Genomic DNA, 21905 nt, shown 5'->3' on the forward strand with positions numbered 1-21905 from the left:
ATATTGATTTTTTTTTCTGATAAGTCTTACTTGGAATAATAATTGTAAATCAAATAATCTCTACAAGAACTCACGCAGAGCATAAAGATGCATCATAGATTCAAACAAGCATTCATTTGACTACCTTACTCGATGGATATGCAGTCTAAGTATAACACTTAAAGTTTCCAACGTTAAATTTCACAGAAACTAAATCAGGCATATGAATAAAATAATATCCACTTGAGGATAATGTGAAGCTTATCTCAGTTGCTAATTACTAAAAACAACACAAGGTAACAGAATTAATCAAGAACTTGTATGACCAAAACAAAAAGGAGAATTAAGGTTCTCATAAAAACGATTGATATTTTGTTTTGGTGCAATTATACTGTCACCTCAGAAAGAATGTTTTTTAAATAGATGGGTAGTAAAAATATTATTTAAACATGGGGAACAGTTTGGAAACCTAAACTAAAACCAACACATAAGGAACTCTAATATTGATCAGTTACTATTTAAGGGCCAACATTCATCACCAAAAGGCATGACTGTGCAATCCTTATGTAATTACCAATGGAACCAAAAACCTGTTAAAAAAAATTAATCATTTTTCCCAAAGACAAGGTTGTATAAATCTCTACTTCGCATATTATGGATCAACTGCTTTGTGGAGCTAATGCTAGTAAGATAATAATCATAGTGGTAAATTGGCTACATCGCATATTATGGATCAGTTTCAAATCTGTAAGAGTTTAGCATAGTACCAAAGATGGTCTTCTGGAGGCTTTGGGAGAGAGCAATTAAAATTCAGAATAATGACAAACCTGTATGATGTTAGGAGTTGTCGGAACTCCTCTTCTAATTTTAGTATAGCCTTCGAAAGCAAGTTGTTAGCATGGTTAAGCACCCCAATACTACTTTGTAGGCTCTTGTTTCCGCTAAAAAAATGTACAATGCTCCGCAGCTGATCAACTGCTTCTAGGTAACTTTCTAAATCCTCATGTGGCCCTCTCAAAATCTTAGCCTCCGCCTGAAGTGAAGTGAAGTTACATTAGGACAAAAAAAAAATCGTGTGTCCTAGTGAACTAGGTATGTATTAAATGAAAGACATAACAAAGCTATCCCATTCCCAACTACCATTACATCTTTAACTCCTGTAGAATTATTTGATCATAATCAGCACAGTTAGCTCCTACTTAACAGATTTTCTGCTGTTTTTAAGTTTTATACTTCTAAAGTCGATGGAAAACTTCACATGATTCATGCTTCAAGTCATATCTGCCAAACTTTCGAGCCCAAGTCCGGACAAAAGAGGAGGGTTGTACGTTAGGATGCTGACATCCAACACATAAAAAAAATCCTGTTAGATCCACATGACATGAATCCGATTGGGAAAATAGATTAATGTAGCCAACTCCAAATGGTTGGGATTTAAGGCTTGTTTTTGTAAAGTTAATGGGACAAGAATATGAAGCATGACCCGAATAATCCTTTTTTAATTTTTTTTTCTATACAAACTCTACTCCTTTGTATCCGACAACCGATTGTTCCCAGTATCCTATTTACGTAATATTTTACCCAAGATGGTCAACGTTAGTCAATGCAACTCTCCATTTTATTTTCTCTTTATCCCTAATCAAATACAACCCTCTTTCAACCAATTCACATGTTTATCTCATTTCATTTGTAATAAAAGCCAAATGGCAACATTGCAAGAAAGAAAACAAAAAATTACTGTCTATAAATTAAGAATTTAAAATTATCATAGGAACAGCAAAGATTCAAAGTTCAAAAACATCCAACACTGTTGTAACAACAGCCACAAGCATTCATATAATGACGCATCAAATAAATCAGAGGGAAGAACAATCAACCTGGCGTGAAAGATCAAATTGGCCCAAAAAGACCTCAGCAGCCTTCAGTGTCTTATCAATGTTCTCATGCGCCCTCCGCATTGAATGCGTCCTTATCTACTTCAACAAACCGAAAATACATCAAAATGACGGAAAATTCAATACGAAAATCACATCCTTTTCTTATCTTTGCACATTGCATATGTCACAGGGATGATTACAGCACTCCACTTTGGTCTGCTAACTCTAATAGTTTGTTGACGGAAATATCACATTTCCGAGAGTATTTTTTACCATTTATTCGTACAATATGTAGATTCTTTTATAATTATAGGAGAGGAGCCACCCCTAATATTGGTATCTCTACATAGTATAGCGATATAATTTCGATTCAATTCCATAAGAATTTGAAAATTCTGTATGGCACTTCTTAGTTCTTACCTCTTCTCTTCTCTGGATCTCTCCCCGATTCTATGCTTTCACAAGGAAAGGCCAAATAAGGAAACAGCAATTCATGCTTTCATTTGCAAAATAAGGAAATTAAGAGCAGCAAAATCCCTTCTTAAAAAACCTTCTCTCTTGTGGCCATCAGGTCATCCACAGTGGTATAATCAAAAATGGATAATCAAAAGTTGACACATCAGCTTTTGACTATTCACTTAAGAGGTTACTAAGTTTAACAACGTTGAAGTTCACAATGATCACTTCTAGTCCATAACCAAAATAAGAAGTCTACTACAATTTCACACAATCTATCTCTCTCCCTCTGTTTCCCGCCATTTACTTCCCTTCATTATGGTTTTTTTTTTGGGCAAAAATATATCGAACATATGGTGTTCATCCTAGTGTTATTTATCAAAACAACACCGAAACTTTTTTTTTCTTCCTATTCCTGTAGCCTATATCACAAATCCACCACTCTCTTAATCTTTCAAAAAAAAATCAGATGTGTTCTTGAAATTGAAAAATAATGCAAGGTTCTTCTCTTTTTTTTTTTTTTGCAAGGTTCTTCATTTACTAAACTATAAGGGGACGAACAAAAAAGAATAACCACTTTTTAGTTGAAAATTTTATTTATTTTGCTAAAAAGTAATTATTTCTCAAAATACTTGGGTAAAAGTAAAAAAAAAAAATTCCCGATTTCTCTCGTCGAGATGAATCAATAACTCATAAAAGTTTGGCGCAAAATTAACAAATGCGAAAAAAAATCAAATAAAGACAATATTCAGATTTAAGTTAAGTTCATAAAAATGCAGCCTAAAATAGAAACGGGAAAAAAGAATGAAATACCGTAATCCGGCAATGATGGGTTAAATTGTAGATGATCGAAAAATATGAGCTTCACTTTTGGAAGAAAAGAAAGAGAAACAGTTTGTAGTTGAAGTGAAAAAGATATAAAGCAGGTAAAGAAGAGAAGAAGAAAATATTAGTTAAAATACGTGTGTATATAAATTTTGGAACCAATTAACTTATGTGGTGTGGGGTTCACAAATTTTGATTATTGAAAAAGGTTGTTAGTTTTGGTTATCCAAAGCCTAAAATTTGATTATTTTTAAGGATGTTGTTAAGTTTGATTATACCATTGTGAGCCATTTTTTGCACCAATATTGTTAATTTTAACAACAATTAGCTTTTGATTATACCACTGTGGATGGCCTCAGTAGGGTAATAATAGTAATCTATCCAACTAAGAATATTCCAAAGCAATACAGCAAAGAAGACCATATTTTTCCTACTGAAAAATTAAAAATAAATAAAAAGAAAAAGAAAAGAAAAGAAGCAGTGGGCTTTCCTTCGCTTCTTTCTGAAAGTAAAACCACCACTCCTTAGCAACACCCTCCTATCCATCACATCATTCAAACAACCTACTATCCTAAATTACGTGCAACAGCAATCTAGAGTAAAACCCTCAACTTCCGGCACCTTGAGTTACACGGGTTAGCACACTTGCCTTTGTGTTTGGTTTTATTTAGCTTTTCATTCATGCTTCCAGTGCCTTCGTCTTTTAAAGAAGCTTATGAAACTGTACTATTGTTAGCACAAGAAAGCTTTTCATTAATTACTGCATTCATGCATCCAAACACAATTTTAAAGAAGCACCACTTGTATATACTAAGCAAGCGTAGCCCACGCGGCGCTCTCTTTCATATAATATTTTCCAAAGCTGACTACTTTACCACCAGCCCAATAAAAGGTATTTAGATTTTGATATCGCAACTATTGTTAACACAAATTTGGCACAGGAGAGCAAGAGCACAAACGACAGGAAGTTACGGAATATCAACCACCCAACTCACATTGAGGAGAAACAAAAGTAATTAATTTATACAAGGTTTAGCAAATACTACATAATTTAAATAATTATATTCTTAAATAAAAAATCATAAATTTTTTTAAATAGCTGTACTAGTAAAGGTGCAATGGTAGTGGGAGTAACAAACCGTACATAGCGGGAATCGGTTGCAGCAGCCGTGAATTTTTCAAAATCACTTTTGGTGCAAAAGCACTTGAAGTGGCCAAAGCGGTCTACTATCGGCCGTAGCACCTTTGAAGCGGGAAAAAAATCGAATATGCAGAAATACATATAGGGAATCGGCCGATACAAGTGTAAATTTTTTGTAGCAACAATATATCGAGTTGTAGCACTATCACAGGGCCGAAAAACCATATACACGACAAAGCGGCCCATATTTAAATCAATGATGACGTATAATTCAAGTAAAGACAGTGGCGGCTCTTCATGGAGGGGAAGATGGTCACCTTACCACCCCAAAAAAAAAAAATCCTTCATAGAATACATGAAAAAATTGTACTATTGTAGGTTAGTTCATCAATTGAACACCCAGCCCAAATATGAATAAACACCCAACCAAAAACATTAGCCACAAATCAATCCATTTGAACACTCAGACTTATATTGTGAACACCCATCAATTCAAGTAATTCATAATCAAACACCGAATACATTAGCCCAAACAAGGTATGATGCAGTAGGATATAGGGTCGTTTGTGTCCTTAGTGTTGTTAGGATATTGAGTTTATAAATAGGAGAGTTGTTCTTTCATTTGGTAGCTTTTGATTATTAAGAATATTGAATATATAATTGAGATATAGTTTCTCTCTCTATCATTTGGGGTTTATCATCATGAATGGGATTTTGCTCATTTTCTTAGAATCTTTAATTCCCTTTGGCATCATTTGATATCAGAGCCTAGGCTCAAATCCTAGCCCTTCATCTTGCCGGAAATCTCGTCGGAAACCTTAACCTCACCGGAAAATCTCGCCAAAGCCTCAATCCACTTCGAAAATCATAGATCTAGCCAACCCAAGACCATAAACCACAATTTAGACCCTTAAAACTCTCCATTAAACCATTTCAAAACTGATTATCACTATCTCAAACACCCAAAACCCATTTCGGAGCTGTACAATTGATTTTTTGTACTTTTTGAAGCCCAAACAACCTCGAAACCCACAGATCTATGCTCGATTTTGCTTTTCAAGCTTGACCCAGCCTTATCCGAGCCCCGAATAGATAGAAACCAGATTTAAATAGGCCAATTGAGGGTCGTACAGCCTTAGTTGGACTCTACAGCCTCGATTGGACTCGTACAACCTTTGATTGGCTTTGAAATTGTTGATTAGTTGTTGAACAGCCTTTGATTCAAGTCGAATCTATTGATTAACCATCTTTCGACACTCAAAAACAGTGGTAAGGGTCTCCGAAGTACTCTTTTGGCACTTGAATCTAAAATTTAGGCTTGATTTTAGCTGGATTTGTTCATTTGTTATTAATTGTTGCGATTTATTGTGGGTTGATAGCATTTGGGGATCATTGGTGTTCATTGTTTGGGATTAATTTGATTGTGTGGGAGTGAATGAGTCATAGAGCTAGTTTCTGACTGACTTTGCTGGGTTGTGTGCTGAGTTGACCAACTTTGGGTTAGAAATTGCTGACATGACTGGGTTTCTTGTCAAACAAATGGCTCAAAAAGGTAGAGGAAGAAGAGGTAGAGGTTGAAATGTTATGGGAGATTTTGGTAATGAAATTGATACTTACTATTGTAGGTTATTTCATCAATTGAACACCCAGCCCAAATATGAATGAACACCTACCCAAAACATTAGCCACAAATCAATCCATTTGAACACTCAGCCTTATATTGTGAACAACCATCAATTCAAGTAATTCATAATCAAACACCGAATACATTAGCCCAAACAAGGCATGTTGCAGTAGGATTTAGGGTCGTTTGTGTCTTTTTGTGTCCTTAGTGTTGTTAGGATATTGAGTCTATAAATAGGTGAGTTGTTCTTTCATTTGGTAGCTTTTGATTATTAAGAATATTGAATATATAATTGAGACATAGTTTCTCTCTCTACCCTATGAGGCTTATCCTCTTGAATGAGATTTTGCTCATTTTCTTTCAATCTTTAATTCCCTTTGGCATCATTTGATATCAGAGCCTAGGCTCAAATCCTAGCCTTTCATCTTGCCGGAAATCTCGCCAGAAACCTTAACCTCACCGGAAAATCTCGCCAAAGCCTCATTCCACTTGGAAAATCACAGATCTACCTAACCCAAGACCATATACCACAATTTAGACCCTTAAAACTCTCCATTAAACCATTTCAAAGCTGATTTTCACTATCTCGAACACCAAAAACCCATTTCGGAGCTGTACGATTGATTTTTTGTACTTTTTGAAGCCCAAATAACCTCGAAACCCACAGATCTATGATCGGTTTTGCTTTTCAAGCTTGACCCAGCCTTATCCGAGCTCCGAATAGATAGAAACCAGATTGAAATAGGCCAATTGAGGCTCGTACAACCTCGATCGGTTGGACTCTACAGCCTCGATTGGACACGTACAGCCTATGATTGACTTTGAAACTGTTGATTAGTTGTTGAACAGCATTTGATTCAAGGCGAATCTATCGATTAACCATCTTTCAGCACTCAAAAACAGTGGTAAGGGTCTCCGAAGTACTCTTTTGGCAATTGAATCTGAAATTTAGGCTTGATTTTAGCTGGATTTGTTCATTTGTTATTAATTGCTGCGATTTATTATGGGTTGATAGCATTTGGGGATCATTGGTGTTGATTGTTTGGGATTAATTTGATTGTGTGGGAGTGAATGAGTCATAGAGCTAGTTTGTGACTGACTTTGCTGGGTTGTGTGCTGAGTTAACCAACTTTGGGTTGGAAGTTGCTGACTTGACTGGGTTTCTTGTCAAACAAATGACTCAATGAGGTAGAGGAAGAAGAGGTAGAGGTTGAAATGTTATGGGAGATTTTGGTAATGAAATTGATACTTACTATTGTAGGTTATTTCATCAATTGAACACTCAGCCCAAATATGAATGAACACCTACCCAAAACATTAGCCACAAATCAATCCATTTGAACACTCAGCCTTATATTGTGAACACCCATCAATTCAAGTAATTCATAATCAAACACCTAATACATTAGCCCAAACAGGGCATGATGCAGTAGGATTTAGGGTCGTTTGTGTCTTTTTGTGTCCTTAGTGTTGTTAGGATATTGAGTCTATAAATAGGTGAGTTGTTCTTTGATTTGGTAGCTTTTGATTATTAAGAATATGGAATATATAATTGAGACATAGTTTCTCTCTCTACCCTACGAGGCTTATCCTCTTGAATGAGATTTTGCTCATTTTCTTTGAATCTTTAATTCCCTTTGCCATCATTTGATATCAGAGCCTAGGCCCAAATCCTAGCCCTTCATCTTGCCGAAAATCTTGCCAGAAACCTTAACCTCATCGAAAAATCTCGCCAAAGCCTCATTCCACTCTGAAAATCACAGATCTACCTAACCCAAGACCATATACCACAATATATACCCTTAAAACTCTCCATTAAACCATTTCAAAGCTGATTTTCACTATCTCAAACACCCAAAACCCATTTCGGAGCTGTACGATTGATTTTCTGTACTTTTTGAAGCCCAAACAACCTCGAAACCCACAGATCTGTGCTCAGTTTTGCTTTTCAAGCTTGACCTAGCCTTATTCGAGCTCTGAATAGATAGAAACGAGATTGAAATAGGCCAATCTAGGCTCATACAACCTCGGTTGGACTCTACAGCCTCGATTGGACACGTACAGCCTTTGATTGACTTTGAAAACGTTGATTAGTTGTTGAACAGCCTTTGATTCAAGGCGAATCTATCGATTAACCATCTTTCGGCACTCAAAAACAGTGGTAAGGGTCTCTGAAGTACTCTTTTGGCACTTGAATCTAAAATTTAGGCTTGATTTTAGCTTGATTTGTTCATTTGTTGTTAATTGTTGCGATTTACTGTGGGTTGATACATTTGGGGATCATTGGTGTTGATTGTTTGGGATTAATTTGATTGTGTGGGTGTGAATGAGTCATAGAGTTAGTTTGTTACTGACTTTGCTGGGTTGTGTGCTGAGTTGACCAAGTTTGGGTTAAAAATTGCTGACTTGACTGGGTTTCTTGTGAAACAAATTGCTCAAAGAGGTAGAGGAAGAAGAGGTAGAGGTTGAAATGTTATGGGAGATTTTGGTGATGAAATTGATACTTACTACTGTAGGTTATTTCATCAATTGAACACCCAGCCCAAATATAAATGAACACCCACCCAAAACATTAGCCACAAATCAATCCATTTGAACACTCAGCCTTATATTGCGAACACCCATCAATTCAAGCAATTCATAATCAAACACCAAATACATTAGCCCAAACAAGGTATGATGCAGTAGGATTTAGGGTCGTTTGTGTCTTTTTGTGTCCTTAGTGTTGTTAGGGTATTGAGTCTATAAATAGGTGAGTTGTTCTTACATTTGGTAGCTTTTGATTATTAAGAATATTGAATATATAATTGAGACATAGTTTCTCTCTCTACCCTTTGGGGTTTATCCTCTTGAATGAGATTTTGCTCATTTTCTTTGAATCCTTAATTCCCTTCGGCATCATTTGATATCAGTGCCTAGGCTCAAATCCTAGCCCTTCATCTTGCCGAAAATCTCGCCGGAAACCTTAACCTCAACGGAAAATCTCGCCAAAGCCTCAATCCACTTCAAAAATCACACATCTATCCTACCCAACCCAAGACCATAAACAACAATTTAGACTCTTTAAACTTTCCAATAAACCATTTCAAAGCTGATTTTCACTGTCTCGAACACCCAAAACCCATTTCGGAGCTGTACAATTGATTTTCTGTACTTTTTGAAGCCCAAAAACCACGAAACCCATAGATCTGTGCTCGGTTTTGCTTTTCGAGCTTGACCCAACCTTATCCGAGCTCCAAATAGATAGAAACTAGATTGAAATAGGCCAATTGAGGCTCATACAGCCTCGGTTGGACTCTACAGCTTCGATTGGACTCGTACAACCTTTGATTGACTTTGAAACTGTTGATTAGTTGTTGAACAGCCTTTGATCCAAGTCGAATCTGTTGATTAACCATCTTTCAGCACTCAAAAACAGTGGTAAGGGTCTCCGAAGTACTCTTTTGGCACTTGAATCTAAAATTTAGGCTTGATTTTAGCTGGGTTTGTTCATTTGATGTTAATTGCTGCGATTTTTTGTTGGTTGATAGCATTTGGGGATCATTGGTGTTGATTGTTTGGGATTAATTTGATTGTGTGGGTGTGAACGAGTCATAGAGCTAGTTTATGACTGAGTTTGCTGGGTTGTGTGCTAAGTTGACCAAGTTTGGGTTAGAAATTGCTTAGTTGATTGGGTTTCTTGTGAAACAAATGGCTCAAAGAGGTAGAGGTAGAGATGTTATGGGAGATTTTGGTGATGAAATTGATACATATGGCAATTCAAATTGCAAGAGAAATGGGATTAAAGAGTTGAGTGAAAAAGTTGCTACCTTGTATGACAAGGTGCGGTGTTTGCAACGTCCTACCGAAAGGAAGGATTGCATTGCATTGAAAATTCGTTACGGTGCTCCGTATTGGGGTAGAGCAAATTTGGTTGGATTTGAATACACATCGGTGAAGGATGTTGTTAATGAGTTTTGTGGAAGCCCACTAGAGTTCGTTGGTTGGTTGAACACCATTGAGAGTGTTTTCGAATATTGTTTTGTTACCGAAGAAAAGAAGGTAAAGTTGGCATCTACTTGTCTTAAAGGGAGAGCTTCGGATTGGTGGACACAACTCAAAGTTAGTCGACAAAGGAGAGACAAAGAAAAGATTAGGGAATGAGGTAAGATGAAGAAGAAGCTCAAGGAGGAATTCTTACATTTCAATCAACTTCCCAATGCCGATTCCTTGACTAGTTTTGGTAAGAGTAAGTCTTTAGGGCCGGTCCCAAATGAAAATCAACTTTTAATCAGCACCTTGGAGGCTAGAAATCCATCATCTAGCGGAATATTCAAATGCTTCAAGCTTGGAGAACCATTTCTTGAGTTGGAAGTTGGTGAAAAGGCTTGTGAGCCCATTGTTGATGCTCTCTTTGTCAACGAGGTCAAAGAACCAAGTTGTGATGATGATTATGGGTATACTAATGTTCCAATCTTTGATGAATATCCAAGTGAAGAACTTAAGGGTGTTCTTCAAGATGAGTGTGTATTTGAGATTGAAGATGACTTTGAGGATTTGCCCATCTTTGTTGAATCTCCAAATGAAGACTTTGGAGGTGAATTTGAAGATGTGCCCGTCTTTGATAAGTTTGATGTTGATAATGACAAGGGAATGCTTATTGATATGCTCAAGGAGAGTTTCCTTAGGCCTAGACAAGATGGTGAGGAACTTTTGGAGGAGGGTTATGGAGAAGATGGAAGTCGTGACCTTGAGATTGAAGATTGCTCTCAAGAATTGAGTTTCAAGTTGCCTTTGGTACAATACACTCAACTTGAAGAGTATGAGAATGATATGGAAGCTCCACCATTTGATGAAGAGTTGGTTGAACCAAAGGTCAAGGGTTGCTTCCAACTATTGGCCCAAACAAGGTATGTTGCCATGATGCAGTAGGATTCATAATGTGACATTGTGACTTGGTCTATGAAAATAAAAATATTGTGGCTTGTTTTAATACCAATTTTTTTGCGTAACATTGACTGAGACTTTAGCAAGACTACTAACCTTCATTGCCCTAAATAGTGATATATAATGTCATACTGTATGGTAAGTGTGACCATAACAATCTGTAAAAAACGTGTTACTAAGAATTACAACTAGTTGGAATAATACTTTTAGTGGCAAGTATTTTCATATATAGTGGTACTTGTTTTCATGTATAATGGTAAGTGTAATCTAAACAAACTTATACCGTATCAACGAGATATATAGTTGGGACGATCTTTTGCTCCAAAATAAAAAAAATTCATTGTGTTCAAAATCTATGAATCACGGCTACAATAAGCTTAATATTGTACCTAAAAAGTTGTTAAAAATGTCTTAATACATAGTAAGTATCTTCTTTAAGAAAGGTAAGTACTAGCCAAAAACCATAGTATTTTGCTTTAAGAAGTAATGTCGACTGTTCTGGTGGTAAGTATTATCAAGTTTTGTGATATCAATAGCCTTATTCCATGGTAAGTATTGTATTAGGCAATGTGGTATGTACAGCCTTACACTACTAGCAAAATGAAATTTGGTGACGAAAAAGTGGTGACGAAATTTAATTTCGTCTCCAAATGAGTATATTTGGCGATGAAAAAATAAATTCGTCACTGTTTTGACAACTTTCGTTACGAAATAATTTTGTCACCAATTATACCTGTTTAGCGACGAAAAAAATATTTTCGTCACCAAAGGTACCGACCATTTGGCAATGAAATACATTTTTTGTTGCCGAAAGCTTAAAAAAGGTGACGAAATTATTTTTTGTCACCAAATATAATCATTTGGAGAAAAAATATATATTTCATCACCAAATGGGACCAATTTAGTGACGAAATATTTTTTTCGTCACCAAACACTTAACTTTGGTGACGAAAAAAAATTTTGTCAACATTTTAACGTTTTCGGCAATGAAAAATATATTTTGTCATCAAATGGGTACCTTTGGTGACGAAATTTATGAATTGTGTTTTGTCACTAAATATATTTCGGACATAACTCTTTACTAAGAACTCCGATTGAGATAATTCAAATTGGGTTTGAACAATACTCAAATGCCTACAACTTTCATGTTTATCAAAATTGTTAATTTTAATATTTAAAGGTTCAAAACTACATTCAAAATATATTTCATGTTAAACATATATGTTATAAATTAGATATTTCAAATATGTACTGAAAAGTGTGTGTGGTGCAGTTGGTCGAAACTTACCAGAAAAACTCAGGGGACTTGGGTTTGAAACCGAGCAAGAAAGAGGGAATGTTTTTTTAACATGTGTCTTTTGCAACGAAAAATTTCATCACCGATTTCTTATATTGGTGACGAATTTTTTTGTTACCAATGTGACCCGTCGGTGACAAATTTTTTCATCACCAAAAGGAATAATGGATGACAATTTTTCGTCGTCAAAAAGCACAATAGGTTACGTCACCAATTATTCACTTTTTGATGACGAAATATTTCGTCATCAAAAGACACTATAGATGACGAAAAATAGATTTCGTCATCAAAAGACACTATAGATGACGAAAAATAGATTTCCTCACCAGGTAGGAATCCTCGACAACCTTTAGTCGACAAATTTTTTTTCGTCACCTATATTATTTGTGACGAAAAATATGCAATTTGTGACGATTTTCATTCGTCACCCAATATAATTTTTCTTGTAGTGTTATTTTGTGGTAAGTATGAAATTAATGACATTTAGGTACGCATTTATGTAATATAACTAATGCACTATAGTGAGGGTAGTTAATCAGGTAAGTACCACAATAAATTCGATATTGCTTAGTTCTACTTAATTTCTGTTACCTTGTAATTAAAGTATAATACCTTAAGGATTAATGAAACTAAATGATTGATGTTTGGTCAAATAATATTTTGGGAGTGTGTGCTCAGAGATCTTTTGTTAGTGTTTTGTTGTACTGAAGACATGTCAAATGGATTGCTTATTCACACCTAAGTATGGCCACGGTGGATGTATACAAGAACAAGCTCATATTGAAGATTGGTTGTGCACAGGGTGACGCGTTGACCAAGGAACACTTCTATGTTTTCTTTATTTAGTTGTCTTGTATCCAACTTGAGGATAAGTTGTTTTCTTTAGAGGGGATGTATGATGCAATAGGATTTAGGGTCATTTGTGTCTTTTTGCGTTCTTAGTGTTGTTAGGGTATTGAGTCTATAAATAGGAGAGTTGTTCGATCATTTGGTAGCTTTTAATTATTAAAAATATTGAATATATGATTGAGACATACCTGATTTTGCTCATTTTTTTTGAATCTTTGATTCCCTTTAGCATCAAGGTACATATTATTATGAAAAAATTATAAAAAAAATTGAGAGAAAAAGAATGACCTATTGGTATCGGTATCATGCTCTACCTCTCACTCTCCATCTCCATCTCTTAAAAGAAGAGAATATGTTCTAAAAGATCTGTGCCAACTTTTTCGTCTCAATTTTCCCTAAAAGAATGTTAGTAGATTTATGCACCTATTTAATCTTGCTTGGTTGAAATGGAAATTTTGTCAAGAAAAATTGTAAAATCTATGTATTTCTACATTTTCTAATTGCAATATTATACTTCCTCCGTCTCAAATTGATAGTTTCCTTTGAAAAGACATGCAATTTTAGAATAAAATTAAATATTTTCGTACATGGGTTTTCGAGTTTCTTCGCTCCTAATTAAATATTTCGACCATTTCTCTAATTTGGTGAAGAAAAAATTATGAATGCAAATATTAATTTTTTTGATTTAAAAAACTGTCTTTTCGTTAAAGACCATCATTTTGGGACATAAGGAGTACAAAATTTTGAGTATATTCTATACTTCTTATATAGGGAATAGATTTAAAGTAATTCTAGAACACCCTCTTAAAAAATCCTGGTGCCGCCGCCACAAGCGCACTGAGTAAAGATTAATACTGTATATTTTATGGAGAACTTTACCAAACGCTTATACATGCATCAAACTCGACGTAGCTTGTACATGTATATATCAACAAGTATATGTATCAGAGTTGGAATCGTTAATGCATTCTAATACATAAGATCTATTCTAATATATAAAGGTTGAGCACCACTTTGGTGTTTCCCCTTCATGTATTTCCCTTACCCAAAAATACCCTCTTAAAAAAGAAAACACACAAAACAAAACAGTTATTGTGAGGATATCTATCCTAATATCTATTCTAACAAAAAAGATTAGTAAATGATGGTTGTGTGGGATAGAGGTCAACTAATTTCACGTTAGACCATTTTAACTTGATTTTGAAGATGAGTAGGTTTGTCAAAACTTTTATATACACTAGACGCCGGGTACATGCGATGTGTGTGCAAGTCAGATTTTGGACAAATTTGTGAACATTCGATCAAATAAAAAAACATGAAGAAATTTTGTCAAAATCTGATTTGCACACGCATCGCTTATGCCCTGGCGTCTAGTTTAAATAAATGGGGGACCTGAGTGGGGCGCATGGCGGTTTCAAGGGCGGAGAGGCGGTGGTCGAAGGAGCCAAGAATGGCAACCATGTTTTCGGTGATGCTCTGACTCTTCTGCAGAGATTCCCTCATGAATGCTGCCCTCTCTGCTAATGTTTCCATGACAAGAGTACCAACCCTCATTTCTCCTCCATGTATATATTCCTTTCCTTATCACTCGTGGTTTCTGTTTCTCTGTGACCATGAAAATTTGAGGGAGAGAGAGAGAGAACGCGAACGACGGAACAAATGCCTATGAAATTGGCTCATATTCCCTTCAAGTTTGTTGGTGGGTTTGGTTGTGATGCCCCAAGGTGGTTTTGGGGCATCAATGCCCCCAAATCATTCTAGCCATTGGATTCCCAAAAGTAATCTCAACCATTCACTCCCAATGAGCAAACCGGTTACCACCAGTACAAAAAGCTCACTGATACGATCAGAGTCTCCTCTCTCCCATCTCTTTACTCCTTTTTTTTTGGTCAAAATCCTCTGTCTCCCATCTTTCTCTCCTCTTCTTCTATGCACAGAATCTTAAATTGGGCATGCAATCGTTTGAAGAAACTCTGAAGATGACTGAATCTAGTCACAATTGGTGGTAGCGCCTCTCCCTCTCCCTCTCACACACACACACACAAAAATCAAGTTGGGGGAAGAAAGCAATTGGTTCTGTTGTAATTTGAGGATCTAAAAAAAAGCAATAGAAGGAACCACTGCTTTTCTCTTTTTCTTCACTCTGGAGTTCTATAAAAGAGAGCCAATTCACTCTATGCTCTCAGTACCTTTTTGTGTTATCAAATAGTAGAGAGAAAGCCTTATGAATGTACTGTTCTATTCTCGGTGTATTTTGGTATTAATGAGACAAGCTTTGATTTTATTTATTTATTTATTTATTTTATTTTATTTTATTTTATTTTTTTTTGGGGGGGGGGGGGGGGGGGGGGGGGGGGGTGGAGGTTGGAGATGATGCGTATCTATATGCAGGTTGTGAATTGAGACCTTTTTGGTGGCTGATAGGGGAAAATATATATATTTGAGACCGCAGTGTGAATTGTGTTTAAGAGTTAATAGTCAACTAAAAATAGACGTTATTATCCAAAAGAATCAATGGTTTGATCTTGATTGTAGTGTTGCAATATTCATAATGTGACATTGTGACTTGGTCCGCGAAAAAATAAAAAATATTGTGGCTTGTTTTAATACCAATTTTATGTATAATATTGACTGAGACTTTAGCAAGACCACTAATCTTCATTGCCTAAGTAGTGATATATAATGTCATACAGTATGGTAAGTGTGACCATAACAATCTGTAAAAAATGTGTTACTAAGAATTACAACTATTTGGAATAATACTTTTAGTGGCAATTATTTTCACGTATAGTGGTACTTATTTTCATGTATAATGGTAAGCGTAATCTAAACAAACTTATATCGCATCAACGAGATATATAGCTGGGATGATCTTTTGCTCAAAAACAAAAATCTCAATGTGTTCAAAATCTATGAATCACGGCTACAATAAGCTTAATATTGTACCTAAAAAGTTGTTAAAAATGTCTTAATACATAGTAAGTATCTTCTTTTAGAAAGGTAAGTACTAGCAAAAAACCATAGTATTTTGCATTAAGAAGTAATGTCGACTATTCTGGTGGTAAGTATTATCAAGTTTTGTGATATTAATAGCCTTATTCCATGGTAAGTATTGTATTAGTTTTGTGATATTAATAGCCTTATTCCATGGTAAGTATTGTATTAGGTAGTGTGGTATGTACAGCCTTATTTTGTGGTAAGTATGACATTAATGACATTTAGGTACGCATTTATGTAATATAACTAATGCACTATAGTGAGGGTAGTTAATAAGGTAACTACTACAATAAATTCGATATTGCTTAGTTCCACTTAATTTGTGTTACCTTGTAATTAAAGTATAATACATTAATGATTAATGAAACTAAATGATTTAGGCTTATCTACTTTTATGGTCCTTACAAAATTGGCTCGGTTTCAATTTTGTCCTCACAAATTTTTTTGTTTCAATTTTACCCTTCGAGTTTTTAACAGATTTCAATGTTACCCTTTCCGTCAAACTTGGATGGAAAAATGCCCAAGGGGCTATCGGAAAATGCTGACATGGCTAACATGTGCTTAGTTGGCGATGACAAGAATCCCAGATAGTGCCAATTAAGCCGTAACCCACACAAATCATAACCAAAGAGGCAAAGACCCACACAATCTCAAGCCTTAACCCACATAAATCACACCCAAGGACCCAAGCCCACCTATGAACAATCTGATTTTAATTTTCAGAACTGCACCCACAACAATCTGTTGTTTGGCATAAATCCCACTTGATGGCCCGTGCCAAACATAATTGATTTTCAGATTGGGTTGTGAAAGTTGGAATCCAATTGGGTCCTCTATCGACCATTAATGCCCCGTGCCAAACGTAATTGATTTCAGATTGGGCTGTGAAAGTTGGAATCCAATTGGCTCCTCTATCAACCATCTCCTCCCATTTCCTTCCCCTTCTTGATCGATTGCTAGCAGTAACAGAATGACCCACTTCTCAAAACAGAAAAAAAAAATCCCTCCAGTAAAAAAGAACAGAAAAATCCCTAATTTTTAACCCAATTGATTATGATTTACGATAGTTTTTGGCTTAAAGTTAGTGCATAGCAATGGGATTTAGTACTGTGTGGCCCGTGATCTCTTCTGGCTCGAGTCCTTCCTCCGCTGGTCCAATGTTTGCCTAGCCTTCTCCTCGCCGCCTGCACAATGAGCGCACGACTAAGACCTGGCCGGGGGTTGCCCGGCAAGGCCCTCCGGCGAGAGGATAAGTACGTGTAGGAAGAGAGGAAAGAGACTAGGGTTTTGAGTGGTTAATCGCGTATGAGAGTGCGTACCTCTACAGAGGCGTTATCCTTCAATATTTATAGAGTCTCCTTGACTTGCTCTCCAAGCACGGGCATGTGCCTTGCACGGGTCAGGCGACGTCGCCATGACGTCACCGGGTGAATCTGGTAACCGTTTTGGTGCGAGCTGGCACACCCCACGTGCGCCCATGATTATCCTTTGGCGTAACCGCCTCAGCACGCGGGGCGACACGTGAGTGTGCAGGTGGCCGAGCATGATCGATCGTTCGGGTAGCCGAGCGTATGGGATATCCGAGCATGAAGAGAAGCCGACCTTAAAAGGGAAGCCGAACTTGAAAGGTAGCCGAGCCTGAAGGGACTCCAGGCTAAGAAAAATAGCCTACGGGGCCACCTCCTAAAGGTGGCCGAGCTTGACATGGTTCTTTCCGTTGATGAATGCGAAGTGATGGCAAAGCCGACGACCGGCATGTCTCGGTGAAGCCGAACACTGGCGAGGCCAGAGCCGGGTTCGGTCCGCTACAATAGCCCCTCAATCTCTACTGATGCCGAGCGCGAGGTAGGGATTGATATCAAGCCTTGGCCGAACACAAGGACTACCGAACGTCACTTTACTTTTGTTCAAGGAAGAGATTCAGCCGTGCTTTATCCCATCCTTTCTTGGGAAGCAATATCAGCCGTTGGTGCAGAATCTCAGTGGGAGGGTGCCAGATGTCGCTCCATGGCTGGGTACGGCCAGCGAGAGGACGGCTGGCAAGCTTTGCAGGTTGTCCTCTTCTTGCCACGTGTTAATCGCTGAATAGTCAAAAGTTCGGCGGTGTAATGATGGGCGGGAGTTTCAAACCTCAAACCCTAATCCTATATAAAGGGTGAGGGGAGGAGAGAGAAGCTACGTTTTCTCTCTCTCTCTCTAGAACTCCATTTCCAGAACTCGAAGTTACACCCACTCGACTTCTGATCTTGATCTCCTGGGATTTCTTCAGCAGATCTTCGTTAAAAACCTCAGGTATGAGTTCTTTCTTCTAACATTATGGTGGTTTATGCAAGTTTTATTCATAGTCTGTTCGTTTTTTGGGTTCGCTGCCTCAAGTAAACAGTGGGTCGCTGGAGATGGCAGACTGTTCATCTTCAGCCCTAACATGTTCTTCCGAGCCCCAATCCTTGTTGTTGACGATCTGGGCCGATGACAAGGTCTGGCCGAGCATCAGTATGTTGTTAACAAGCTTGGCCGACAACGGATTTGGCCGAGGACGTCAACATACGTCCTCGATTTCCGAACACGGACCTGTGGATTGTGATAATAGAGTGGGCCAGTTTTAAGTAGCCGAACGTAGAATGGCCTCTGTCTTCTAGCCGACGACGAGGATTTTTCATTTTTTCAATCTTTTCTTTGTTAGGTCTGGCTCACTCGATTATCATCATTTCATCCGACTCTGAAAGTTCAGGGGACGATTCCACAAACCTCGTGATCCGAGCGTACGTGGAGAGGTACAGAAGCCGACGACAGGCCTCTTCAATTGCCTCCAATATGTCTGGATCTAGTGACTCCAATGCCGAGCGCGACTATGAATACGACGGCGGGTACGACACTGCGCCTGAGATAACTTTTACCACAAGTACGGAATCTATTTCCGAGCACGAACTTGGTCCCGAGGCGGAGTCCAGGCTCCGAGCCCAAACCGAGGCCACAACTTCTTCACGTACTGTTCCGGCCGAAACTTCATCAGAGAACAGGGAGGTTGCTGATCTATACGAGCGAGGGCAGGTTTGTCCATATGCCCACTATTTCAGCGGCCAGCCTGATGAGTACGATGCTTTCTGCCGAACGTACAATATCCCTGACGACGTCGTCGTTAGCCAGGTGGCCAGTAACAAAATAAGGGATAAGAGGGAAGACCACCCCGAACACATAACGGTTCCTCTCATGGCAATCTGTGAAGCTGGACTCCGTTTTCCTCTTCACCCATTTTTGAGGGAACTGCTGGCCAAATTCGGCATAGTTCCTCATTTCTTTGCTATAAATAGCTATAGGATAGTGATGTCGGCGATCAAACTGAAGGAGCTCCATAATCTAGAATTCACGGTCGCCGACCTCTTCCACACTTATATCATGTCCAGGCACGGCAAGACCGACCGTAGGTACTTGTCGACACGTAGTGGCAAGGATCCCTTGATAAATGGTCTTCCCGATACTGATAAATGGGCCAATTTTTATGTTGAAGTTAGTGGAAATTATGAGTTTGGCGACCAGTTGCTGAGGCTGCACTCAGTGCCGAAGATAAAAGATTTTCGAGGTTCAACTCCTTTCCCTTTATATGCCGAGCACAATTTAATTTCTACTGCAATTTTAACTCTTTATTTGGCCGACGATCTCTCTTCACAGATCACCGAGCAATTACCAAGAGGCAGCAGTCCTTTGCCGTAGAAGGGCACGTCGAGACGCTAAAGGCTCAGATCTGTCGTGACGCGCCGACGTTGCTTGGCTACGTACCTTCGTACAAGGGAAAATTGAAGAGAAGGGGGCGAGAAGCAGGACCGAGCACGAAGGGTAAAGGGAAGAAGACAGTCGGTGAACAAGAGGCTGGAGGTGTTGCCCCCAATCCTGGTAAGAAGAAGGAGCCAAGGGTGAAGTTTCCCACTCTAAAGAAGTCCGCGGATTTTTGGTTTCAAGAGAGTCAGCCGGCTGAGTTTCTAGGTGCCAGCATCCCACCAATCCGAACACTAATACCTGAATTTGCCGAAGATATGGGCAGAAGGAACGTGGTGAAGATTAACCTCAGGGACGGTGCTCTCGCTCGGCAGAAGGAGGCCGAAACGACTGAGCCTGCCTCAAAGAAACAGAAGGTTACTCGTGACTTCTTTCCAACCAGGCCGCCGACGCCAGTGCTAAAGGATCAAACTGATTCATCTGCTGCTGGTGGCTCCAAAGCCGTGGAGAAGTCGGCGGGCTCTGCGGGTCAAGTGACCTTGCAGGAGTTCGCGCCTTCATTTGCTACGGCCGAGGGTAGAGTTATAAGTGTTGACGATAGTGTCAAGCTGGAACCAGGCCTCGCCGTTACCGTGCTGCATGGTTTGGCTCTTCCGAGGGATATGGAGAGGGTTCCCCGGGAGCTGCAGCCGAGCATTGCTCATGCTAGCGCCTACCTCGTTCAGGTATTTTGTTACTCGATTCCTTAGATATGGAGTTTTTTGGCATTTGTTTTTGCTTTTGGGCATAACTGTTTTGTTCTTTGTAGGCAGGACAGGCTCTGCTGCGAGTTTCTGATCAGGCTGATCTGCTGGCGGCCGAGAGGACGCGTTATCGTGATGACGCAAAAGCCGAGCGTGAAAAAACAAAGGCTGCAAAGAACGCCTTGAAGTCGGCCAAGACTAAGATTGCCGAGCTCGAGAAGGAGAGGGATGATGCATTGGAGAAGGTCAAAAAATCCGAGCGCGAGCTTGGTCAGGTGTTAAGAAGAGAGAAGAGGAAGATGAAAGAAGTTGATGAAAAAGCCTACCAGGCTGGGTATGACAGAGCAGGAGCCGAGTATGTTCGGGAGGCTAGATCGATGGTTAATGAAGAGATCAAAACCCGGGTCCCCATTGCGTACCGTGGGGGATACAAGGCTGGGGTAAAAGCTGCGTGTGGGGTCTTGCAGCTCGAGGCGGACATGAATTTGACAAAGTCGATTCCTGCAGCCGAGGTGCCCGAGCTTGTGTTGCCTTATACCGACGATGAGTGTGCACCACTTCCTCCAGAGGAGTTTTCGGAGAGTGAGGAGGATGTAGATGACCTGACTGTTGCCGACAACGAAGGTGGTGGAGGTTTAAGTGGAAAGAGGGCAGATGAAGCCGAAGGAGGCGCGACTGAAGCTGCCAGTCAGGATGCTGCGCGAGCTCAAGTTAGTGATGGGAAAGCTGCCGAAGACGGGAGTGGAAAGAATGCTGATGTCGCTGCTGATGATCTTCCCCAAGTTTAGGATTTTCTCTTATTTTTTGTTGGACTGGACGGCTCTGAATTTAGAAGTTTTGCCGTACCAGGTGTAATGGTTGTTTTGGCTTGTGGATGTTTTTACCGAACTCGTCTTTTCAATGCTTTCTTTTTAATGGATGACTAGCGTTTTGCAATGCTTGCTCCCTGATATTCTGTAGTTTGTTCAAGTGTGTAGTTGCTAAGTTTTTGCCGAGCTTGGACCAAAGTAATGTAAGAGATTGGTATGAACAAAGTGCCGGGCATGGTGCTGTGCTCGGTTAAATTAGCGTGGCCACAGGTTTTGAGTGTTCTTACATGATATGTATCCGTAGCCCCCACTTTGGTCTATGTTCGGCTAAAGCATATGGGTATTTGCTCGACGTTGTAGTTTAGAGCTGTGGATTTGCCGAGCCTGTAGTTCTGCTTGGTCGTTTATGTTAGTCATTTCAAGTGTATTGAGTGGTGGGGCTTTGTCGAGGTGCAAGCCCCTAGCTAAGTTGGTTGAGGGATATGTTTGTGGGTGGTTTGCTCACCAAAATGTGAGTGTAACCAGGCTATGGCCGACCTTAGAGTCTTGCCGAGCCGAACCGGAGCCAGACTGTTTTGTCGGGCTCGGTGGACCTGATGTCCGTTGTGCTTCTTTTGGGCAGTAATAGTGGCCGAAGCGGAGGCATAGTAGCCGTTTGTGGGTGTGAC

The 21905-nt window shown here is 38.9% G+C and overlaps 1 protein-coding gene across 2 annotated transcripts in view; it reads right to left on the bottom strand.

The window, feature by feature from the left end:
• The window catches only part of LOC131322495 (exocyst complex component EXO70A1), a 35732-nt gene extending 21106 nt beyond the window's left edge, over window positions 1–14626 (bottom strand). Inside the window, exons 1-3 of one of the 2 annotated variants that reach the window (XM_058353837.1) lie at window positions 14367–14626; window positions 1857–1952; window positions 807–1012 (exon numbers count right to left, since the gene is read on the bottom strand). In XM_058353837.1, the coding sequence (XP_058209820.1) occupies window positions 807–1012; window positions 1857–1952; window positions 14367–14528 (464 nt within the window). In that variant the 5' untranslated portion in view covers window positions 14529–14626. Of the gene's footprint in view, window positions 1–806; window positions 1013–1856; window positions 1956–14366 lie in introns of both variants that reach the window. The other variant, XM_058353838.1, reaches the window with a different exon arrangement.
• Between the last annotated feature and the right edge of the window lie 7279 nt (window positions 14627–21905).

Source organism: Rhododendron vialii, chromosome 4a (assembly GCF_030253575.1).
Source record: "Rhododendron vialii isolate Sample 1 chromosome 4a, ASM3025357v1".
NCBI lineage: Eukaryota > Viridiplantae > Streptophyta > Magnoliopsida > Ericales > Ericaceae > Rhododendron > Rhododendron vialii.